General features: G+C 36.8%; 1 protein-coding gene across 5 annotated transcripts in view; it reads left to right on the top strand.

Annotated features, from left to right (window-relative positions):
• The window catches only part of phactr4b (phosphatase and actin regulator 4b), a 63,039-nt gene extending 41,281 nt beyond the window's left edge, over positions 1-21,758 (top strand). For 4 of the 5 annotated variants that reach the window (XM_016275636.1, XM_016275637.1, XM_016275634.1 and 1 more), the window contains 10 exons: positions 10,457-10,861; positions 13,206-13,337; positions 16,342-16,852; positions 17,732-18,024; positions 18,380-18,560; positions 19,149-19,204; positions 19,636-19,697; positions 19,852-19,989; positions 20,194-20,270; positions 20,366-21,758. In XM_016275636.1, coding sequence (XP_016131122.1) covers positions 10,457-10,861; positions 13,206-13,337; positions 16,342-16,852; positions 17,732-18,024; positions 18,380-18,560; positions 19,149-19,204; positions 19,636-19,697; positions 19,852-19,989; positions 20,194-20,270; positions 20,366-20,381 — 1,871 coding nt within the window. In that variant the 3' untranslated portion in view covers positions 20,382-21,758. The remainder of the gene's footprint in view (positions 1-10,456; positions 10,862-13,205; positions 13,338-16,341; positions 16,853-17,731; positions 18,025-18,379; positions 18,561-19,148; positions 19,205-19,635; positions 19,698-19,851; positions 19,990-20,193; positions 20,271-20,365) is intronic. The other variant, XM_016275638.1, reaches the window with a different exon arrangement.
• Positions 21,759-22,685: the final 927 nt, after the last annotated feature.

The raw sequence follows: 22,685 nt of genomic DNA on the forward strand, positions 1-22,685 counted from the left end.
AAGACTTGATTAGGACAACTTTACAGGTGATTTTCTCAATATTTTGATTTTTTTTTTGCACCTTCAGATTCCAAATTTTCAAATAGTTGTAACTCGGGCAAACATTGGCCTATCCTTACAAAAACCATACATCAATAGATTAGAATAATTTCTGAAGGATCATGTGTCACTTTAGACTGGAGTAATAAAGTATATTAAAATAGAAACCGTTATTTTATAATGTAATAAGATTTTGCAAGATTACTGTATTCGCGGTTGTAGCTAGAAAGGATACAGCTACAGGAAACCAACAATAAATAATTTTTTCTACCTATTAGATTGTGTTTTATTAAAGTCTACACCTACCCCAACCCTAAACCTTCCCTTACAGTAATGCAGATATATTAAATATTGTTGTTCAGCATGAGAAAAAGGACCCAATATTGATGTGCGCATGCGCAGTAAACCCTGGTAGGACAATCTAACGGGTAGGATAAAATGTCAGGACACCGAGATTCGTTAATGCGATATATCACGATATTGTTATCGTGGGCACTTCAAAATACAGAGAATAATTATTTATTACAAATGATACAGAATTTTGAATGCATTTTAGGAATACTTTTCCTATCAACTGGTCACAATGCACAACACTGCTGTATGCTGCGTGAAAGACGGTGTGCACTCTGATGTAAACAAGCGTGGACGAGAAGCACATGGCGGAACATGCGAGTGAGGCACTGAATGAAAGTGCACTTTCACTCTCTGACAGCAGATGGCGCTAAACTGCAGAAAATGCAGCCGTTACCCTGGAAACTTCATACTTTCTAAAACAAATTTAAATGATTTAAATACTTAAATATTTAAAATTAATAGGCTATTTATTTTCATATATATTTTTTTGAATCTTTATTGTTTGGTCACACTTTACATTAGGGCTTCATTAGTTAACATTAGTTAATTCAGTTAAAGGGGTCCTATTATCACTTTTTCAACTTTAGTTAGTCTGTAATGTTGCTGTTTGAGCATAAAAAAGATCTGCAAAGTTACAAAGCTCAAAGTCCACTTCAAAAGGAGATATTTTATTTAACAGAAATCACTTTTCAAAAACTACAACGAATGATTCATTTGGACTACAACGCATTTGTGATATCACAAATATCGACGAATGGGACGAGACCTGGTTGAGCTGCACTAGAGAAGGCAACAAGTGTTATCACCATGTCGGAGACATGCTAGCTTTCACAAAGCAGACGAATTTAGAGTGGTTACAATCCTCCAGGTTTAAATAGCGCTCAAATTGATTTGATTGTGACACAATATTTACATTGAAGCTCACAGCAGGTGGCTATGGTAAGGGGCATGACATTTCCCGACCAGGTGCTGAGTGCTGCCAATCACAGCACACACTGGTGGGGAGAGAGGTGTTGTAATGTAAAATGTGAAAAATGGTGCTTTTCGAACAACCTAGTATGAGAGCCTGTTCTAGTACACCCCCAAAACAAAATCAAGACTTTGTGACTTTGTAAAATAGGACCCCCTTAACATAAACTGCCAATAAAAAATTCTTCTAACATTCATTAATCTTGGGTAATTCCATAATTCCAAAACACATTGTTAAAATCAAAAGTTGCAACTGTGTTATTTAATGAGCTAACATGAGCTAAAGCCCTATTTGGACAGTAATTGTTTCTCAAGGGGATGTAAGTGATTTTCACCATTTACAGGGGGTAGTTGGTGATTTTAATGCCATCCGAATCCAGGATGTCTGTGTTTTTCTCTCACCACCCTGGTAAAAATCCCCGGCCGAATTACTTACTGTTTTTTGACAAACACCAAGGTCGTGTGGTAATTTAATTGCCATCCGAATCCACATCTCTGAGTTTACGAGAAGAAATCGATTCAAAATTCAGTGTTTAAACCCTTTTTGAGCACCCCCGAACACCGTAAGGTAATGTAATTTGCATACATATTTATTTCTGAAATGCTGGAAAGTATTTAAAAGAACAATACTTCATAACTGCTCCACCACAGCGACTGGGAGCAGAAAGAGGAAGAAAATCACATAAACATTCGAAATGGGGCTTTATTATGGCAGCAGCACGTATGCAATACAATTTTAAAATGGTGTATTATAAACTGATTTATATATATATCGCGTATAATTATATACAACTATAGCACGTCTATTTTCCTATTTTTAAACGGGAGATTTAAATAATCAAATAATAAATAGGATTATATATTATAAAATATGCTCGGAATAATAAGAATACATTTTACATAATAATAAGCATTTTAAAATACATTTTACACAATAATAATTTGTAAATAAATAGATCGCCATCCGAATCCACAAGTTTTATCACTGAGGTGATATGTAAATTTATTTTTAACAGACATCCATATGAGAAACAATTACTGTCTGAATCGGGCTTAAAGGGGTCATATGGTGCTGCTAACGCATTTGTGATATCACAAATATCGACGAATGGGACGAGACCTGGTTGAGCTGCACTAGAGAAGGCAACAAGTGTTATCACCATGTCGGAGACATGCTAGCTTTCACAAAGCAGACGAATTTAGAGTGGTTACAATCCTCCAGGTTTAAATAGCGCTCAAATTGATTTGATTGTGACACAATATTTACATTGAAGCTCACAGCAGGTGGCTATGGTAAGGGGCATGACATTTCCCGACCAGGCGCCGAGTGCTGCCAATCACAACACACACTGGCCCAGCTAACCTATCACAGCACATTTCGTCTTTCAGATGGCGGTCCTTCATTTGATGCAGGAACTATTTGAGCCGTTCATGCCAGAGTGGGGAGAGAGGTGTTGTAATGTAAAATGTGAAAAATGGTGCTTTTCGAACAACCTAGTATGAGAGCCTGTTCTAGTACACCCCCAAAACAAAATCAAGACTTTGTAAAAGAGCATAATAGGACCCCCTTAACATAAACTGCCAATAAAAAATTCTTCTAACATTCATTAATCTTGGGTAATTCCAATATTTAATAACACATTGTTAAAATCAAAAGTTGCAACTGTGTTATTTAATGAGCTAACATGAGCTAAAGCCCTATTTGGACAGTAATTGTTTCTCAAGGGGATGTAAGTGATTTTCACCATTTACAGGGGGTAGTTGGTGATTTTAATGCCATCCGAATCCAGGATGTCTGTGTTTTTCTCTCACCACCCTGGTAAAAATCCCCGGCCGAATTACTTACTGTTTTTTGACAAACACCAAGGTCGTGTGGTAATTTAATTGCCATCCGAATCCACATCTCTGAGTTTACGAGAAGAAATCGATTCAAAATTCAGTGTTTAAACCCTTTTTGAGCACCCCCGAACACCGTAAGGTAATGTAATTTGCATACATATTTATTTCTGAAATGCTGGAAAGTATTTAAAAGAACAATACTTCATAACTGCTCCACCACAGCGACTGGGAGCAGAAAGAGGAAGAAAATCACATAAACATTCGAAATGGGGCTTTATTATGGCAGCAGCACGTATGCAATACAATTTTAAAATGGTGTATTATAAACTGATTTATATATATATCGCGTATAATTATATACAACTATAGCACGTCTATTTTCCTATTTTTAAACGGGAGATTTAAATAATCAAATAATAAATAGGATTATATATTATAAAATATGCTCGGAATAATAAGAATACATTTTACATAATAATAAGCATTTTAAAATACATTTTACACAATAATAATTTGTAAATAAATAGATCGCCATCCGAATCCACAAGTTTTATCACTGAGGTGATATGTAAATTTATTTTTAACAGACATCCATATGAGAAACAATTACTGTCTGAATCGGGCTTAAAGGGGTCATATGGTGCTGCTAAAAAGAACATTATTTGATATAATGAAATGTGTTTATGCGGTTTAAAGTAAAAAAAACACATTATTTTCCACATACTGTACATTATTGTTTCTCCTCTATGCACCGCCTTTTTGAAATGCGTAGATATTTACAAAGCTCATCGGTCTGAAAAAACGAGGTGTGCTCTAATTGGCCAGCTATCCAGTGCGTTGTGATTGGCCGAATACCTCAAGCGTGAGACGGAAATGTTACGCCCCTCACATACTGTTGATGCCGTGTCCGGCCGGAGCGACGAGACAAAAACATTAAAACCTATTATAAACGAGGCATTTGTTGCATCCAGTGGGGACATAATTACTGATTATAATGACTTATACTGTCTTTTTGTGCTACTCTACTGACCAAAACTCGCGTTTGAATCATCAGTGGCAACGAAAAACACAGCGGCCTAGCATGAGGGGAAGCCCCGGCTTAGCGTGTGCTGAGGCCGGGATAGAGTGAGCTGAGGCGGGCTGAACTCCACTTTGTCCACGGTGAAAGTTGATGTATTCCCTCAGCGACCAGCACGGATCAGCTCCAGGCATGACGAAGCGGATATCGTCCTCTTTTGGAAGACCAAACAAAGTTGTTTCGCTTTCACAACCAAGCACACAGCGCCTTCAGGACATGGCTGCAGCGTCAACAATACTACAGCGAGAATAAAAGTTACGCCTTCTTTCTTTGCATGAACATTTGGGCGGTGTTATGCAAATCTTCCCAGATCGGTATGTGGGGGCGTGTTAGAACAAGCCGTTTTAGGTAGGTGTGGCTCACTCTTAACTTTTATAAAGAATATCTCTTTGGTTTTGAGACTTTAGTCTTTGCAACTTTACAGATCTTCTTTATGCACTAAGAGCTTGTAACACTCCAAAGAGAAAGGAAAAATTTAAATCGCATCATATGACCCCTTTAAGAGTTGTATTTTTAAAAAAGATTAATAACTTCTGTAGCAAATGTAGCTTTTGCTCATTGTGAATGTTAATGCAATATCTAAGGTTAACTAATGAGCTCATATTGTAAAGTGATACCAATTGGTATATATAGTTCTTTTGCACTTTAATCTGTGTAAAATTTGTATCTTTATACATTTTTCTGTATACATTTTTTTTCTGTAAAATGTTTAATTTAAATTAGGGATGTAACGATTCACTCAACTTGCGATTCGATTCACGATTTTTATTTCATGATTCGATTCACGGTTATTATTATTTTTTAACAAAATGAGCTTTAAGAAATTATAAATTAAATGTGTCCTTTTATTATTGCTTGGACAAAATGCTGCACATTTCTTTGTGAAATTTAAATACAACACTATAATAATATACTAATATAGAACTTGCATATTACTGCTCTTTTGTTGGTTTTGATTGCTTCTATTGTCCTCATTTGTAAGTCGCTTTGGACAAAAGCGTCTGCTAAATGACAAAATGTAAATATAATGTAAATGTAAATAACAAAACTACATTGAAATTAAAAAAAAAAGCCCCAAATCAAATAAGTAACACAAATCAAATAAATCTCTTCATATAAACAAAATAAGGCTTTGTCTGTGCTCTTTCCATTTAAAATTAGAGGCAACCACTGCATTTTAATCATGATCCAAACAAAGATGCTGCATACATGCAACATGAGCAGTTTTTAATCTAAATTAGATTGTATAATTTCAAAATTTGAAGCAAAAACAGAATGGTTTGACTTCAGTTTTGTGAAACTATACATAAAAATATCTGCATGAAACAGCGGATGAGCTGAATGAGATGCAGATTCACTCTCTGCCAGCAGGTGGTTTCCTTGGTTTCCGCTGTAAACAAAGCAGCGTTGAACTTATGAACTTTAATATGCGTTATACAGAGGCAAGATGAAAAGAACACATACCATCTAAACATTTCTAAAGACAGTAAGTTCCCCTCAGACATACATTCATATAAACTCCTACACCTAAATTAATCGCGATTTGTTTAGCATCTCAACCGATTTGAATCGTCACATATTTGAATCGATTTTCAACCGGCTCGCAGTTAATCGTTACATCCCTAATTTAAATGTTCAGTTATTTTGTTATAAGAAAAAGTTATTAAACCTGTTAATACTGTATTATGAAACTATGAAACTAAATTTAAATATCGTGACATTACCGTATACTGCGATTTAAAAGCATTAGCAATTAATCACAACATGAAAATTTGATACCGGCATATCCCTAGTGACAACACCGTTAAAACCGATATCACTGGCAAGGGGAGGGGGGTAGTTTTCCCTCTGTTTTAAATAGCTTTTAAAAGCGGCGTGCGCATTTTACTTTCACTTTCAAATTAGCGGCAATTCGACATCAAGCAGTTGTTTGTTTTTAGTTCGTTTGTTAGTTTTCCCTCTTTTCCACGCTTTCCTTTGCTTTTAAATGGCTTAAAAGTGCATGCACATTTTACCTTCACTTTCAAATTGCCGTCAATTCAGCGTCAATTGCTTGAATTAAATTCAAGCAACAACAAAATACATAGAACATAGAACTTTTATTAACAAAACTAATAAAAATGCACTATGCTATATGCCTAATATAAAATAACAAATAACTTGCATAAAGGTTAGGTATACAAAACTGAAAATCAGTAAACACTGTGGAACCAAATAAATAAGAAACGTACGTTTATTAGCAAAATGAATAAGAAAGCTTTGAGACAAAATTTTAAAAAATAGGCTACACAGTTTAAATAAATTATAATCCGCAAACATGTGGAACCAAATAAATTAGAAATGAATGTTTAAAAATACTTCCAATATCACTGTGGCAAATCAGCTCAAAAGGGAAATTTTATATAAATAATTACAAGTAATTATGATTAATTACAATTATTTATATCATCTGCCAGTAGTAACTGTAGCAGAATTCAATTGCCCTCAACTAATCTGTTCATCCAGAGAACATTCAGTGTAAGTTCATATCAACTCTAGGAAAGGATATTTTCGTGGCCACAGAAAATACTTTCATACAGTATTAATGCATTAGAGTATGTAGCAAGGATCAAAATCGTAAAGGGACATTCATTTGCAAGGCAGAATCAGAAACTCATGTAATTTGTGCACAAGAGTTTTATTAACTAAACACTAACACAAACTAGTCTAACAAACAAACAAACCTACATACACTCACGCAGACATACAAAAGGGGAGCTAAAGTGGATGAATGAAGCCATTAGAGAACCAGAGGAATGCAGTTATGGAAAATGATTCAGAACGACATGAGTTAAAAACCATCAGTGCCGTTTTATAACGGGGTCTACTGCTTATACTAAACTTCTGTTTCGTTTAGTTAAATGTACGATACTTGCATTGTCTTGGTCGTTGTCGAGTGTCTGGTTGCAGTCTCGGATGAAAGTCTTGATGGTTTCAAGGTTTTGGACTTGCGATCATGTTCTCCTGGGTTTGAAGAGTGATGAATTCCAAAGATGTTCTGACTCAGTGGTGATTGGGAGTTTCTTCCCAGTGGAAAGTGAAAAAGAGCTAAGAGAGACATCAGCTGAGATCCTAGGATCTTTGGTGAATGGAAAGTCAAGGCCGAGGCCTGGCACAAACTTAGGGTGTCCTTAGAAGACTAGCTCAGCATCCCCATCTTCTCAGAATCTAACAGAACTGCAGACTGAAGGGCTATATGTTGGAGCCCACCAGGCACGCCCGCAACGACTCAGGCTCTCCACACGGGCAGCAATCAGAAGATTTAGGCGGAACTGTGCGTGAGCCCTTCAAAGCCCGAGAAGATTAACGCCTCTCAGGATGGGTTTGTCCAATGAGAAAGGCTGAATTTCCAAGCGGGAGGTTGGAAATACTGGGGGGGGTTTATGACCCTTTGTCTGAGAGCATGGTAATTTGCATAGGGAACTGGATTGGATGTTGATATGCAAACTATTAAAGATTCTTAGAACACTAATATGTTGCATAGGTATCCACATATAATATAAACGCTCATTTTGATCTGTGAGGCAACTGTCGTTCGGCACGCTACATTGAGCAGCCGCGTTCAGTTTTAATTGTAGTGTATGTTCTCTAACTGAACTAAATGATTTTTATTACTATAAAAAAATCTAAATGACGGTGTCGCGGTGGGCATCTTCTCATAATCTAACAGAACTGCAGACTGAAGGGCTATATGTTGGAGCCCACCAGGCACGCCCACACCGGCTCAGGCTCTCCACACGGGCAGCAATCAGAAGATTTAGGCGGAACTGTGCGTGAGCCCTTCAAAGCCCGAGAAGATTAACGCCTCTCAGGATGGGTTTGTCCAATGAGAAAGGCTGAATTTCCAAGCGGGAGGTTGGAAATACTGGGGGGGGTTTATGACCCTTTGTCTGAGAGCATGGTAATTTGCATAGGGAACTGGATTGGATGTTGATATGCAAACTATTAAAGATTCTTAGAACACTAATATGTTGCATAGGTATCCACATATAATATAAACGCTCATTTTGATCATCAGAAGACAAATTCAAAGAGACCAAACATGGTATCGGTGGAGTTATATTAACTAGTGATCTATCATAACACACACAAAACAGTATATAATTCAAAAGACAATATACAAAAACAGTAATGGTATACACAATGTCCTGAGGAGATGTGTGTTCATTCACATAAAGATTTTTCTATGAATTAATTAGAGAAGAGTCCATTTTTATGGACATTGTGTGTCTTTCCTAAGGGTAAATTAATTGAGAGTTGCTCTGCCCGCATTCCTTTGTGCAATAGAACTAGTGTTATCTGCATTGGTTGCCATGGAACCAGAGGCCTGTTCTGCCTTTTTGAGGCTTTAGCTGCATTTCGGGGGAAGGGTCCATTGAGCCCTCATAGTTGTCTTGTTGATTGAGGGGTTTTATGGAGTATTTGTTAAATATAACAAAAAAAATTGTGTCTGATTGGTCCAGATGCTACATCACCTTAGATAAATGGCAGAAGTCAACAGGATTTCAAAATCCAAAATATTTTTAAAACAGGCGCTTTTGCATGTCGTTTTGAAACTCTTCTGCCATCATCTCGTCTGTCTCTCGCCTCACTCTTCTTGTCAGCTTCTCCTCAAGTGATAAATGAAATCTGATCTGTGAGGCAACTGTCGTTCGGCACGTATACAAAAACAGTAATGGTATACACAATGTCCTGAGGAGATGTGTGTTCATTCACATAAAGATTTTTCTATGAATTAATTAGAGAAGAGTCCATTTTTATGGACATTGTGTGTCTTTCCTAAGGGTAAATTAATTGAGAGTTGCTCTGCCCGCATTCCTTTGTGCAATAGAACTAGTGTTATCTGCATTGGTTGCCATGGAACCAGAGGCCTGTTCTGCCTTTTTGAGGCTTTAGCTGCATTTCGGGGGTAGGGTCCATTGAGCCCTCATAGTTGTCTTGTTGATTGAGGGGTTTTATGGAGTATTTGTTAAATATAACAAAAAAAATTGTGTCTGATTGGTCCAGATGCTACATCACCTTAGATAAATGGCAGAAGTCAACAGGATTTCAAAATCCAAAATATTTTTAAAACAGGCGCTTTTGCATGTCGTTTTGAAACTCTTCTGCCATCATCTCGTCTGTCTCTCGCCTCACTCTTCTTGTCAGCTTCTCCTCAAGTGATAAATGAAATCTGATCTGTGAGGCAACTGTCGTTCGGCACGCTACACTGAGCAGCCGCGTTCAGTTTTAATTGTAGTGCATGTTCTCTAACTGAACTAAATGATTTTTATTACTATAAAAAAAATCTAAATGACGGTGTCGCGGTGGGCAAGTGATATAGCCGTCAACACCGTCTATCGCAGCAGCCCTAATACTATTATGGTATTTATTCACATTTTTAATGGGCGCTTTTGCATGTCGTTTTGAAACTCTTCTGCCATCATCTCGTCTGTCTCTCGCCTCACTCTTCTTGTCAGCTTCTCCTCAAGTGATAAATGAAATCTGATCTGTGAGGCAACTGTCGTTCGGCACGCTACACTGAGCAGCCGCGTTCAGTTTTAATTGTAGTGTATGTTCTCTAACTGAACTAAATGATTTTTATTACTATAAAAAAAATCTAAATGACGGTGTCGCGGTGGGCAAGTGATATAGCCGTCAACACCGTCTATCGCAGCAGCCCTAATACTATTATGGTATTTATTCACATTTTTAATTAGCTTTCTTTTTTTTATTTTACTGATTTTCTCATGTTCTTTCATTTTTTATTAGTTTTGTTTTTAAATATTTCAGTTTTAGTTGTAGTAATTTTGCTGATTGCACATTTAATTTCAGTTAGTTGCCAAGTCAACATGACAAATTTTCAGGTTAAGTATTTAAATCTTTAAATGTCCAACTTTATTTTTAATAAACTAAAATTATTATACTATGTTTTATAGTTTAGGTTTTAGTTTTAGTTTACAATAACAACACTGTGATGTATTTGATTCACTGAATCAGATTTTTCTGTCAGTTTATTTGAAGCAGTTCCACTGTGAAATTTAAACTTAGAAGTATTAAACATAACACTAATTTCAGATCATTTTGAGGCTCAAACTAAGCATAACACAAAATAAGCATTTTAATTTGTTTTTCTGAATATTATGTATTCCCTTACAGAATCAGACAGCAGTCAATACGTTCCTAACTCAGAGGTTTTGAGGGACACACTGCGTGAGCCTCTGCCCCCCAAGCAGTCCGTCATGCCCCCCAAATGGCTGATGACTTCCACCCCGGAACCTGGTGCTGACAGTTTGCCCCGCACCCCTGTCCACAACCCCGCAGCTGCTTTCTCTTCTTCCTCTGCCTCCTCCAACTCCTCCTCCTCCTCAGCTGTCAGCACGGCTGGAAAACCACTACGAAATGTATCCTCGGCAGGCGCCAACACACAGGCCTCCAGCAGCGCTCCCCTTACCACCTCTTCAGCACCATCCTCTATGGGCAATGTCCCAGCCCAGCCCACCAAACAGCCCCCTCTCCCTCCACCCAAGCCAATCAACCGTAGCAACCACCCTGCCATGTTGGGTGAGTGGTCACAAATGTCATACAAGATAACATGACCCCTATAAAAGTCAGTGAAATTACTAGACACAATTAATTTGCTTCCTCATGTGAGCTCACTGATAAAATTGTGATATTTAATTCTCCCTATTAAATGCACAGGCATGGGTGTAGATTTGTGTGGTAAGGACATTGCAGATCACCACAGATGACTCATCTTATGGCATTAAAATTTAAGTATATTTATTACTAATATGATATAATACTTAGATTTATGATGTTTATTTATATATTTATAACCATTTTTAAATTCTAAAATATTTTAGTGTATAAAAGATATATTTAAAATCCCTTTTCTAAACAGGAACAACTGATCAGCAGTGGAAACATTTGGTTGGTAAAAGTGAAAAGGTGAAAATGCTATGCAACTGTTTTAGGCAAACTTGTAATGGTGCAAATGAGGAAATTAGTAAAATGCTCAGTGAGGGAAGTCAAAACAGCTTAGAATTAAAATGAGAATTTCAGTAATATTCAGATGCTTTCGCACTTCACATGTTAGATACTGTGACAACTTGTATAGCAAGAAAATCCTTTAATACATAAATATTATGTATTAAATAATTTCTGTCTGTTTGTAACTGTGTATTAGTGTAGTTTGAGAGATTTTTTAAATATTCTAACTAATATTGAAAGCAAACCTGCTGCTCTTGCTCCATAGGCACACACTACAGCATCTCATAAAGAGACCACACTGATGCTTATATGATTGTTAGAGCAATTTTACCAAGACTCCCATGTCTGTTTTTCTTCAATATATTTTCTTAATTTTACCACAGATTCGTTTATAAACAAAGCACAATTCGATGCAGGATTTTCAGAAAGATTGTAACTGAAAGACAATGCTGTGCCAACTATATTGGATCTGACAGTAATGTCGTACCACACAAGTGTGAGTAACTGTTTTTAATACGTGATCACTATTTTTGAGTATTTATTTGAGTATTTAAATCACAACAGTGTCCATCTGTGACGGATGTAGGCTGTCAAACATACACAACTGTCAGCCAATCATAGCAGTGGGTGTTTACTTCCGAGTTTACAATCCGCCACACCTATTCAAACAGAGTGTTCTGATGAGGGGGGTCAAAATAGGTGCAGAAAAACAATAGGCATGTTTGTTCCAATTTAATGGGAACTATTTCTTATTTTAAATGGAGAATTTGTCCATTTAAATGTGCTTGTTAAATCAAATGAGAAGTGCTCCTTACAACCGCATGCAAAATTTCATCCTGCTGATATCAGTATCTGTTGTTGAATATAATTTAGTGCTTGACTTAAAATATTAAATATAATCAATACATTCAGTTTAATTTAGGAATGGTATATTACAGCAGTATAAAACAACAGTCCTGCTAAATTGAAAATCAGCTGGCTGTGATTTGTCTGTAGGCACAGAGTAAATTATTTTGTCTTTTCTTTACGCCAAAGCATCAAGCTTTTCATGGTTTGAAATGTCTAAACATTGTGTCTCAAACATTAAATCTCCACACTGCCTCCTGCTGTCCATTTGGAAAGCAGTCAATGAGCGTGCCAGTCAGTGCTTCTGAAAGGCAGAGCTGTACATCTCACTTGTGTGTTGTTTTACTGCTTATAAACAATGTGCTGAGTCACAGTACACTGGAACGGTCCAGATCTTTTTGTTGAACTGCAGCCACCAGACTGTTGCTCTGCTGCATTATAAGAGTAGATTTTGTACATGGGTCTTGCTGACACCATTTGTGTTAGTAACTATATCATGGTTGGTTGCACAGTGCTGTGGCATACCATTTTTGTTGGTATAATGACAGTTGTTAGCTCAACCTAACATGTTGAAGATAGTGGTGCTGTTGACATATATTTTGATCATCTGGGTATATATCTATGGCTTTAGCTGGTTGTTTATCTCTCATTCATTTAAAGTCAACATGAATTGCCATTTGCAACCCATTTTGATTTCATAATTTGATGTATCTGTTCAAGCCTGTTTCTATTGAGAATATGATTTCAGCCATTTATGGGAACCGTGAAGTCAGACTTAAGAAGTGGATAACACTTTTTTCATGTAATAATTTGATTAGAAATCAGGATCTCTTTTTTCTTTAGATTAGCCTGATGAATGAATCGCAGTAATACCAGGAATGTGCATTAAGACAATAAATGGGGTCAATTTTGATTTCACGTTGACTTTAAAAACCTTCAGTGTGTAATGTCTCCGTCATGCACACTGGCGTGATGTTTCCAGTCATTTAGAGGAATAAGTCGTCCCTGCTTTGTGAAGATATGTGTTTGTGTGACGCCCGGGGACTGTGTGTTTTTGTCCCCCCGCCAGCCTCCACCCTGCATGGGGGTGACGGCAGCGATTTCCCCCTCTACTGGTCCTGTTGGAAGCGTGAGGGTGACCATGACGTCTACCTGTCCCTGCCTGTCTACCTCTGTCGGCGGGCAGGAGGCATGCGCACAGGTAAACGTCGAGGCCGGGCCTGTCACCAAAGCTGCGTCCTTCATCTGCTGCCGTCTGCGCTAGCCTCATCTTTTTCACTCTCAGCAAAGCATGCCTTTAGCGCACCACCTGATCGTGGGACTAACGCGCCCCCTTGCTGCTTCGGCTCTACTCTTTCTCTCTCACTCACATTCTCAAGTGCAAAACTGCATATTTCAGGCATTAAAGCTGTCACAAGCGTGCAGCACTTTGGCACATTATTAACAGGTGTTTAAACGGCTAGAAGACCCCCTGTGGAATTGAGCCGATCTTAGCCACTGCTGCTGGAAATGCCCTATCATGCCAAAGCAGATGCTAGCATATGTTCATATAAACTACTCCAGGCAACAGTTGCTCCACAAGCAGCTGTGAGATTAGAGAACGAGGAATGAATCCAGTCCACCTCATCACATGCTGAAAGCCTGCGGGTTGCTTCGATTTAGGGCTGAAATTCATGCATTTGAATCGTAGAGAGGCAAGCTAGGCTAATCCAAAGCATGTTTAGCTTAATTTATGCTTCCTTCACAAAAATAATGTTTGACCGCTGTACTTCATTGTACTTACACCATGTCTTTGGCAGTTCCGTATAACAAATCATCTAAGTCATGTGACACGGGCTTCGGAATGCATCGATTTAGCAGTCACATGGCTTTTTGTCAATGAACTTGCTTGCTTAGAATGTGCTCTGTAAGAATTAGTTGGTCTTCGGTGATGTTATTGGCAAGTTGGGATGGGAGCCATTTGATTCTACTAATATACCACTTATCTGAAATGTGAAAAGTTTGTTCATCAAAAATTAAATTTCAGTCATTTACTCATCCCTTCATGCCCATTATAAAACTGTATGATTATGTATTTTATTAAACTTTTTCTGTACTGAATGCTTTTTACAATGCAGTTACATTGTGTTTTCAATCTTCAACAATTATACAAAAGGACTTTAAAAGTATCATAAATGAAGTCCGTATGACTTCTAAAATCATATAATAACTTTATGTAACAGATGAAAATGTAAGGCATTTGTCACTAATTTTCTTTTGTGCCGTGTTATTTTAGTATTATTTATATATTATAATATTTATTGATATTTAGAATTAGGGGGCTTTTTATTTTGATATTTTTCGTTTTTTTTTTTAAATAGTTTTAGTTTTTATTTCTATTTAGTTTTCATTTAGAATTCGGTTTTAGTTTGAAAAATTTCACTTTTAATTTTAGTTTGTTTTTGTAATTTTGTGTGTTTTTTTATTTTTATTTTGTCAGTGCTTCTGAAAGGCAGAGCTGTACATCTCACTTGTGTGTTGTTTTACTGCTTATAAACAATGTGCTGAGTCACAGTACACTGGAACGGTCCAGATCTTTTTGTTGAACTGCAGCCACCAGACTGTTGCTCTGCTGCATTATAAGAGTAGATTTTGTACATGGGTCTTGCTGACACCATTTGTGTTAGTAACTATATCATGGTTGGTTGCACAGTGCTGTGGCATACCATTTTTGTTGGTATAATGACAGTTGTTAGCTCAACCTAACATGTTGAAGATAGTGGTGCTGTTGACATATATTTTGATCATCTGGGTATATATCTATGGCTTTAGCTGGTTGTTTATCTCTCATTCATTTAAAGTCAACATGAATTGCCATTTGCAACCCATTTTGATTTCATAATTTGATGTATTTCCAAGTGAAACAGAAAATTTAAAGGAGTCATGAACTGAAAAAAATCTAAAGTCCTTTGATCTTTTGACACATATGAGGTCATTGTGCTATAAAAACATTCTGCAAGTTTCAGAACTCAAAACTTTCTCTTCAGTCTAGAAACAGCTTATATTGAAGCCAGTCTGCCAAAATGACAGGTTGTTGAATGTGCCACTTTATGATTTAATAGTGTGGCTAAACACTGCCTCCGCAGAAGATGATCAACGTCTGCTTCTACATCACTGCCCGTTTAGCCCCGCCCACTGATTTGTGCACATAGTAGGTAAATGGCAAGTGCAGGTCTACGCAGAAACCAAGCGATAAAGATGGCTCTGAAGACAACAAGATGCTGCGCAGTGCCAACCTGTGGAAAAAAACAGTCTTTGCATTGCTTTCCTTCTGATCCCAACATTGGGAAAGAGTGAATGAACTTTATTTTTAAAGTAAATGGTGAATTCACACCTGTCTTGTTTGGTTCGATTGAATCGAACTCAATTTTGTTTTCCCTCTTGGTGCAGATCTTTTTTGGCAGGTGTCAATACAGCAATCGCAATCGGGTGCGCACCTGTTTTTGCACTTGCTGCTTTTACCTGCTTGAGAATTTCTGTTCAATGAATAGATGAGCTTAGCACACGTGCGGTTTTGTTTACAATTTCTGGTTCACTTGCAAAATGGGCACCGTGAAAGTAAACCACACAAAACAAAAATAATCAACACTATTTAGTCCGGACCAAAGCAAGTGAACTAGCGGACTCTCCTGGTGTTAAAACACCCTAAGTTTCAGACCACGTCAGTAAGAACTCAGTCCTTTGTTCACTTAATTTTACCACAGATTCGTTTATAAACAAAGCACAATTCGATGCAGGATTTTCAGAAAGATTGTAACTGAAAGACAATGCTGTGCCAACCATTTAAGTTTTCAATCTAATATTTACACTTGCTTTCTAGCTTTATTTCAATTAAGGAAAATAATTTTAATAATTTTAGTTTTAGTTAAAATAATACTGCTCCTGGGAGCTGAATCATTAATTCAAGGAGTTGAGAAGGAATTATTTTGACTGGTTTTGTGAACTGGATCAACTCATTTCATTTACAAGGTTCATTAAAAAAAGTTTTCTTTTGTCTAAAAGAATGGAAAAAGGCATACTGGTTTGGAATGGCATAAAGGATGAGTAAATGATGAGAGAGTTATCATTTTTAGGTGAACTGTTCATGTAATATTAGTCATTTTTCAATGGAAAAATTGTTACTTAGATTTACAATGTTTTTTTTTTTTGTACATTTAATACTACAGCTGAACTCACACAAGGAGGTGTCAACCTAGTACCGGCCAAGCCCTCGCCCCCTATGCCCCCGAAAAGAACCACGCCTGTCACCAAACGCAATGCAGAGGACTCCCCTTTGACCATTTCCTCCCTTCCCTCCATTCTGTCCGAGGACATGAGGGCCAACATCCCTGGGGGCTACCAGCTGCCCCCGCCTCCCCCATCCCCACCTCTCCCCACACACATCCCCCCTTCCCCACCACGGGCCCACACCCATCATCTCCTCCACCAACACTCCTACCCCTACCCCTTGCCCCAGCCACTTCCTGTCCACTTTGACCCTCCCAGCCCTCCGGAGGAACCACCAGCCCGTCAAGCCCCTGTTCCCTTACACATCATGATCCAGAGGGCGCTCAGTAGCCCAGGACCTGCTCTCCCACACCCAGATGGCTCCCAGCGTGCCCACTCACTTCTGTTTGAGACGCCACCAGAGTACCAGGGCAGCCGCCCACTGCCAGTCACCATCCAGCCTCTCAAACTGTGAGTGAAGTTTGGCCATTTTCTGTACTTATTAATAGAGCCGTCAATCAAAAAATTGAATTATAAATAAAAAATTAATTTTTAAACATTGTTTTGTTGCTGCACAACAAAACGAAGAAAAAAGCACTTTTAAAAATCTTTGTGATAATGTTAAAGTTGGCATGAAATGAAATTTCACTTCACATATTTTGTAAATATGTATTATAGTTCTTATTGTGAATGGATCATCTTTGTATAATGAATATAACTTAAAAACATATTACATTGTGTCAGCCTCTATACTGCTGAAGCCAAATTTTAGCACGTCCTTCTTTTTAAGCTTGTAGTTTTATATTTTTTTGTGTATATATAAGAAAAATATAAATATAAAATTGGGCCTGTAATGTAAACTATGTTTCACAAGCAACCGCAACGATTATTTATAAAAAAATTACAAAGCAAGCTTATATTACTAAACCTACTGTATATAGTGACACTTATAATTACTTGTATTTTAAACTTCTCAAAGAAAATAATATATTACATATAAAAGGGGTCATGATATCATATAATTTTTCCTTGAGGTCCCCAGAAATTTTTGTGCCAAAACATCACATGAGTCAAATGTTATTTACCATTTTATTAACTTTAATTATTTATTATTTTTATTAACTTCTAGAAATATTATCTTAATTTTTTGGCCTTCCTTTTTATGCTCTTGCTGCCTCTCCCTCCGTAAACATTTGGGAGATGCTGGTTCAAATCTGTCCTGCGTTATGTGGCTCTGATGACGTTTTTCTAAAAAAAAAAAATTATCTTTTCTGTCTCTCTTGCAAAAACAGTAAATTTTATTACACGCATATGGATCCTGTTGTATGAAATATATTTTTATTTATGCAGGGATGAAGATGACTACTCTGATGAAGAGGAGGAAGAAGAGGACGATGATGATGACGATGAGGAACCTCCACCTGATCACCTCCCATCCCCTCAGTCCCAGCCAGAACTTGAGCCTCGTAGCCGCAGATGCCTGGTGGGGGATCTGAGCATCAGCATAATCCCTGAAGGAAACAACAGCAGCGAGGAGGAGGAAGATGAGGAAGATCAACAGCCGGAGGAGAGCGACTCGGATGGGCCTGTGCTGTACAAGGACGATGATTCAGATGAAGACGAGGATGACGACAGCCCACCAAGTATGTGAATAGCTTTTATTACTGTACATTGCATGTGCTGACTAAAGCATTTATTTGTTAAAAAATACAATAAAAACATTAATATTGTGAAAATTAATTTTCACAACTTTAATTAACTAACTATCTCTTTGAACTATCTTCTTTTTTATATAAATATAAAGTTTTAAATTACATTTGTAAATTTAAAAAAAAAATACATTTGTGTTTGTGTGTTTAGAAAGTGCCTTCTGCTGTCTTTATTCATTTCACAGTGTTTTTCTTTTAGTAGAATCGTATACTCGGACATCTGTCCATATAAAAGAGAGCCAGAACTTCTGACTGCATGCATGTGCGCATGTGTGTTTGCTCGCTACAGGTGCTCTGGCCAGCAGGGTGAAAAGGAAGGACACATTGGCGCTGAAGTTGAGCAGTCGGCCCTCTGCCCCAGACAGGCAGGCTCCTGAGAGGCAGGCCAGAGTAGAACACACGGGTCTGTCGTGGCAGAGCAAGGAGCAGTGGGAGGCCATCCGCACACAGATTGGTAGCGCACTCACACGGTAATAGCACTCTCAGCCACACACACCCACGTAAATGCAAATTACACTGAAAAACTGTTGTACTGAATATGAACACAGCTGTGAATACAGGCTGTAGGTTGATAGTGCAAGAAGAACCAACAAGAAGTTAGTTTGGAATAACTTAATTTACATTTATTTATATATGTATGTATATGTGTGTAATTTAATATTTATATTTGTATATGTATATATATAGCCAGTAGGTGCATATACACTCACAGCATGCATACGTACATACATATGGGGGAAAAAAACATGAATAAATAAATATAAATATTATTAAATAGTTAATATAAATATTATTAATATAAATATAAATATTTATTTATGTTTTTCCTGTATGTATGCTGTGTGTGTATATGCACCTACTGGCTATATATAAACTTGTATATGTATATAAATATTAAATTACATATATATATATATTTAAATACAAATAAATAATAATATTTTTTGTTATTTATTATAATTAAAATTATTTAAAAAATAATTAACATTTAAGTTAACTATTTAAATATTGTATAACATGTAAAGAGAATTTATTAATTTTTTCTTTTTTTTCTGTAGGCGATTGAGCCAGAGACCTACTGCTGAGGAGTTGGAACAGAGAAACATTCTCCAGCGTAAATTGCCTCTTTATACTCACTCCAGTTATTGTATTGTGATTTATCTTCCTGCTTCCGTTCTGTTCTGTCCCTTTTTCCTCATTTCATTAGTTACTCATTTATTCCCTCTGTGTTCACTGAGGGATTGACACTGACCCACATATGTTTTACTCTCGGTCTCTATTGGTTTCATATACCGGCAGACATTAATGATACTTTCTGCTAAATAGAGTGAAGTCCTTGCTTTTGTTTCTCTCAAATGAGCCTATGTGGTTTAGTTTATGATATTTTCTCCGTATGAAGTGAAATTAGATCCAAAGTACTTTGCTTTCCACTTTTATTTTGTACTTTAATGCACTAATAGTTTATCATACTCCACAAAATTTTCCTATGAAATTGGTTTTGAATCGACCTGATTGGTATTGATGTTATCTCTCATTTCTCTCCAGCCAAAAATCAAGCAGACAGACAAGCAGAGGTCAGGGAGATCAAGCGCAGACTCACCAGAAAGGTGCGATTTGGTTCGCTCGCATGACATTTCACCTGGAATATAACATTAATGTTGATTTTAGCAAGAATTGAGAATGAATCTAATAATGCTCCAAGGAATTTTAATCAAACTGACAGCATTTGTGACATGCCCCTTGTCTGTTTTCTTTTTTTAGTTGAGTCAACGACCGACTGTTGCCGAACTACAGGCTCGAAAAATATTACGTTTCCACGAGTATGTGGAGGTCACATGCGCTCAGGACTACGACCGCCGTGCTGACAAGCCATGGACCAAACTCACTCCCGCAGACAAGGTACATCTACAAAATAAAAATTGCAACCACACACACATTTGTGTCTATATAAAGATCTAGAGATCTTTATATATATCATTTGTCTTTTAGATTATAAATAGTCTCAAAATACTTCTTTTTTTTTTTTGGTTTCTTTTAAATGTCTTGCTTATTGATCTATATCTGCTCTACACGTGATCACCCAACTCTAACCTGTTTGTTTAGGCTGCTATTCGTAAAGAGCTCAACGAGTTTAAGAGCTCCGAGATGGAAGTGCATGAGGAAAGCAGAATTTACACAAGGCAAGTGTGTACTGGTTACTTGCAACATATAAAAATACAGAAACTTCTTGTGCAAAGCATCTAACCTTGTATTTTAATTTTTATGTCATTTCTAGGTTCCATCGTCCTTAACAGCGTCTTTTAACTGGAAAATGAAGCACTTAAAGGCCGGTGGATATTGGGAAGAAATGGCTGTTTTTTGGGTGAGGAGCCTCAGGGTGTCAGAGCTCCTTCAGACTGCTTTTACTATGAATGTACTTCTTCAGATGCACAGGGATGCCTGGAGCATTCAGAAACCAATCAAAACAAACCGTTTCTCAGTTGTCCACCCACTGACGTGTGGGACGGGTGACCCCTGGGGGACAGATGCAGTATTTCTCCTGGACTTTAGGGGACCCATGTGCCAAGACAGAGAGGCGATGAAGGACTTATTAGAGGATGTTACTTGTGCCAATGGCAGATATTCCTCTCTCTACTCTCTGAATGGCCTTTTTTCTGCTTTTACTTCGTATGATAAACGTTATTTCCTTTCAGGGAAGTGTAACAAAGTTAAAAATAATAGTAATAATAATGATGTGACAATAATAAATACAGTAATACTACAGTAAGTGTTAGTTACTGAGCATAGCGGGGCAGACAGAAGAATTGCAAGAGTAAGGCCTGAGCCTGAATGATAATTGTGTATTTGTGTATGTTTGTATAGGCTGCTGTAATTTTTCGCTTAGTTTGACTCTTTGGAACGTTCATAATGTTAGAAACTTTAAGGCACAAGTTTTTTTTTTTATTCTTAACTTTGGCCCTCTTTATTCAAGACAGGGATTCAGGTTCCCCCTTAATTTGGGGTCCTCACTGTTTGAGAGAGGAATAGAAGAAAATAGGATCAGTTTTAGGTAGAATGTAAGCATTTCATATTTAACTATTGATCTACAGCAAAACTGTGATCTTTTTTTTTTTTATCATATCGCCTTCTGTAAAAGTGAGGTCCAGCTGTTTCCGTTTTAAGAAGTGTTCAAGTCGTGTTTAAAGAATATTTTATTTCTAAATAAAAGGATTTCCTGATTATTTATTGCCCATTTAAAAGGAGAATGAGTTTAGTCCGGACACGCACTGATACAGCTTTAGAAATGAAGTTTTTGTGAAGGCAGGGAGGTTATTGCGGTAGGAACTCTTCTTCATTTTTTCCAATTATTTTGTCATTGATGTTGGGTTTTTTTGGGCCAGTAGGATAATAGGAATTGCTCTGCTGTACAGATCCATTCTGTAGATGAACCTGACTGTTTGTGTATATCTTGTCTTCCTTTTATTTTGAAAAATATTTTAAATATATTGAAACTCATATAGGTTACTATTTTTTTAAGCACAAAATTATTAGTGTATTATTCGACACTACAATGTAATGTAGCGTTGTATATTCTTGCTTTTTAATTGTGTGAACTTTTAGAAACTGACAATAAATTTGCTGTTTAGATGTAAACACCTCTAAATCTAAATTAAAATGCTTAACGATAATGTTTGTCACTCTCATTTTTCTTACAAATGCCTGCTTTCTTATAATGTTGACTGTATCATTTTGTGCACACACAGTAATGGTGTAAATTTCTAAAGCCAGATATTCTGGGGTCCAGAACTTCCGAAATAAAGATGTTACTCGAAGAAAAAGTATGGTCCTTGTAAGGCCCTTCTTTTCACAGTTCTAAGATCTAATGTCCAAATAATGAGAAATTATACTGCAAATATGAGTAATCACAGTCGAAAAATTGCCATTACAAATGTGCATAATGCATTGCAAAAGAGACAACAATGTGCCACAAGCATATAACATCAGAGGTGTGTTGAGGGTTTAGAGAGAAAGGGCCAGGAACAGGTAAGATAACTAATTTATGTAATTGTGGCTATAATTTTACGTCTGTAGAGGCTTCCTGGTGTCTGACCTGGTGTTATTGTTAACCAAAACTAAAACAGCAACAATATTTGGGGTAATTAAAATAAAGCTGAAAAACAAATTAATTATAATAATATTAAATATGAAAAACTAAAAATCAAAATGAGAAATGTTGCCTTGGCAACTGCTTAAAAAAATTAATGTTTTTTTATTTTCACTCAGAAATTGCTAGTAAATTTCACAAATAATGGCAAGTAATCTTGAATTAAGTACTGAATGAAACCTTGCGGTAGAAAGACTGAAATAGAATTTTCTTGTGAAACGTACTCCAGTATTCTTTTTCTTTCCAGCTTCTACAAGTATTTTTAACTGAAATCAATTTAATTTGAAGTCGTTGAATTACTAAAACTGTAAATAAAAAATGTATTAAAGCTAAATAAAAAAAAATTAAAATAATAATAGCCTAATATTAAAAACTATAACAAAAAAAGCACATACCGCAATTACAAAAACCTACACTAAAATTAATTGAAAATATAAAAACTTTGTTCAAA

Source organism: Sinocyclocheilus grahami, unplaced genomic scaffold, assembly GCF_001515645.1.
Source record: "Sinocyclocheilus grahami isolate Dianchi unplaced genomic scaffold, SAMN03320097.WGS_v1.1 scaffold96.1, whole genome shotgun sequence".
NCBI classification, from domain to species: Eukaryota; Metazoa; Chordata; class Actinopteri; order Cypriniformes; family Cyprinidae; genus Sinocyclocheilus; species Sinocyclocheilus grahami.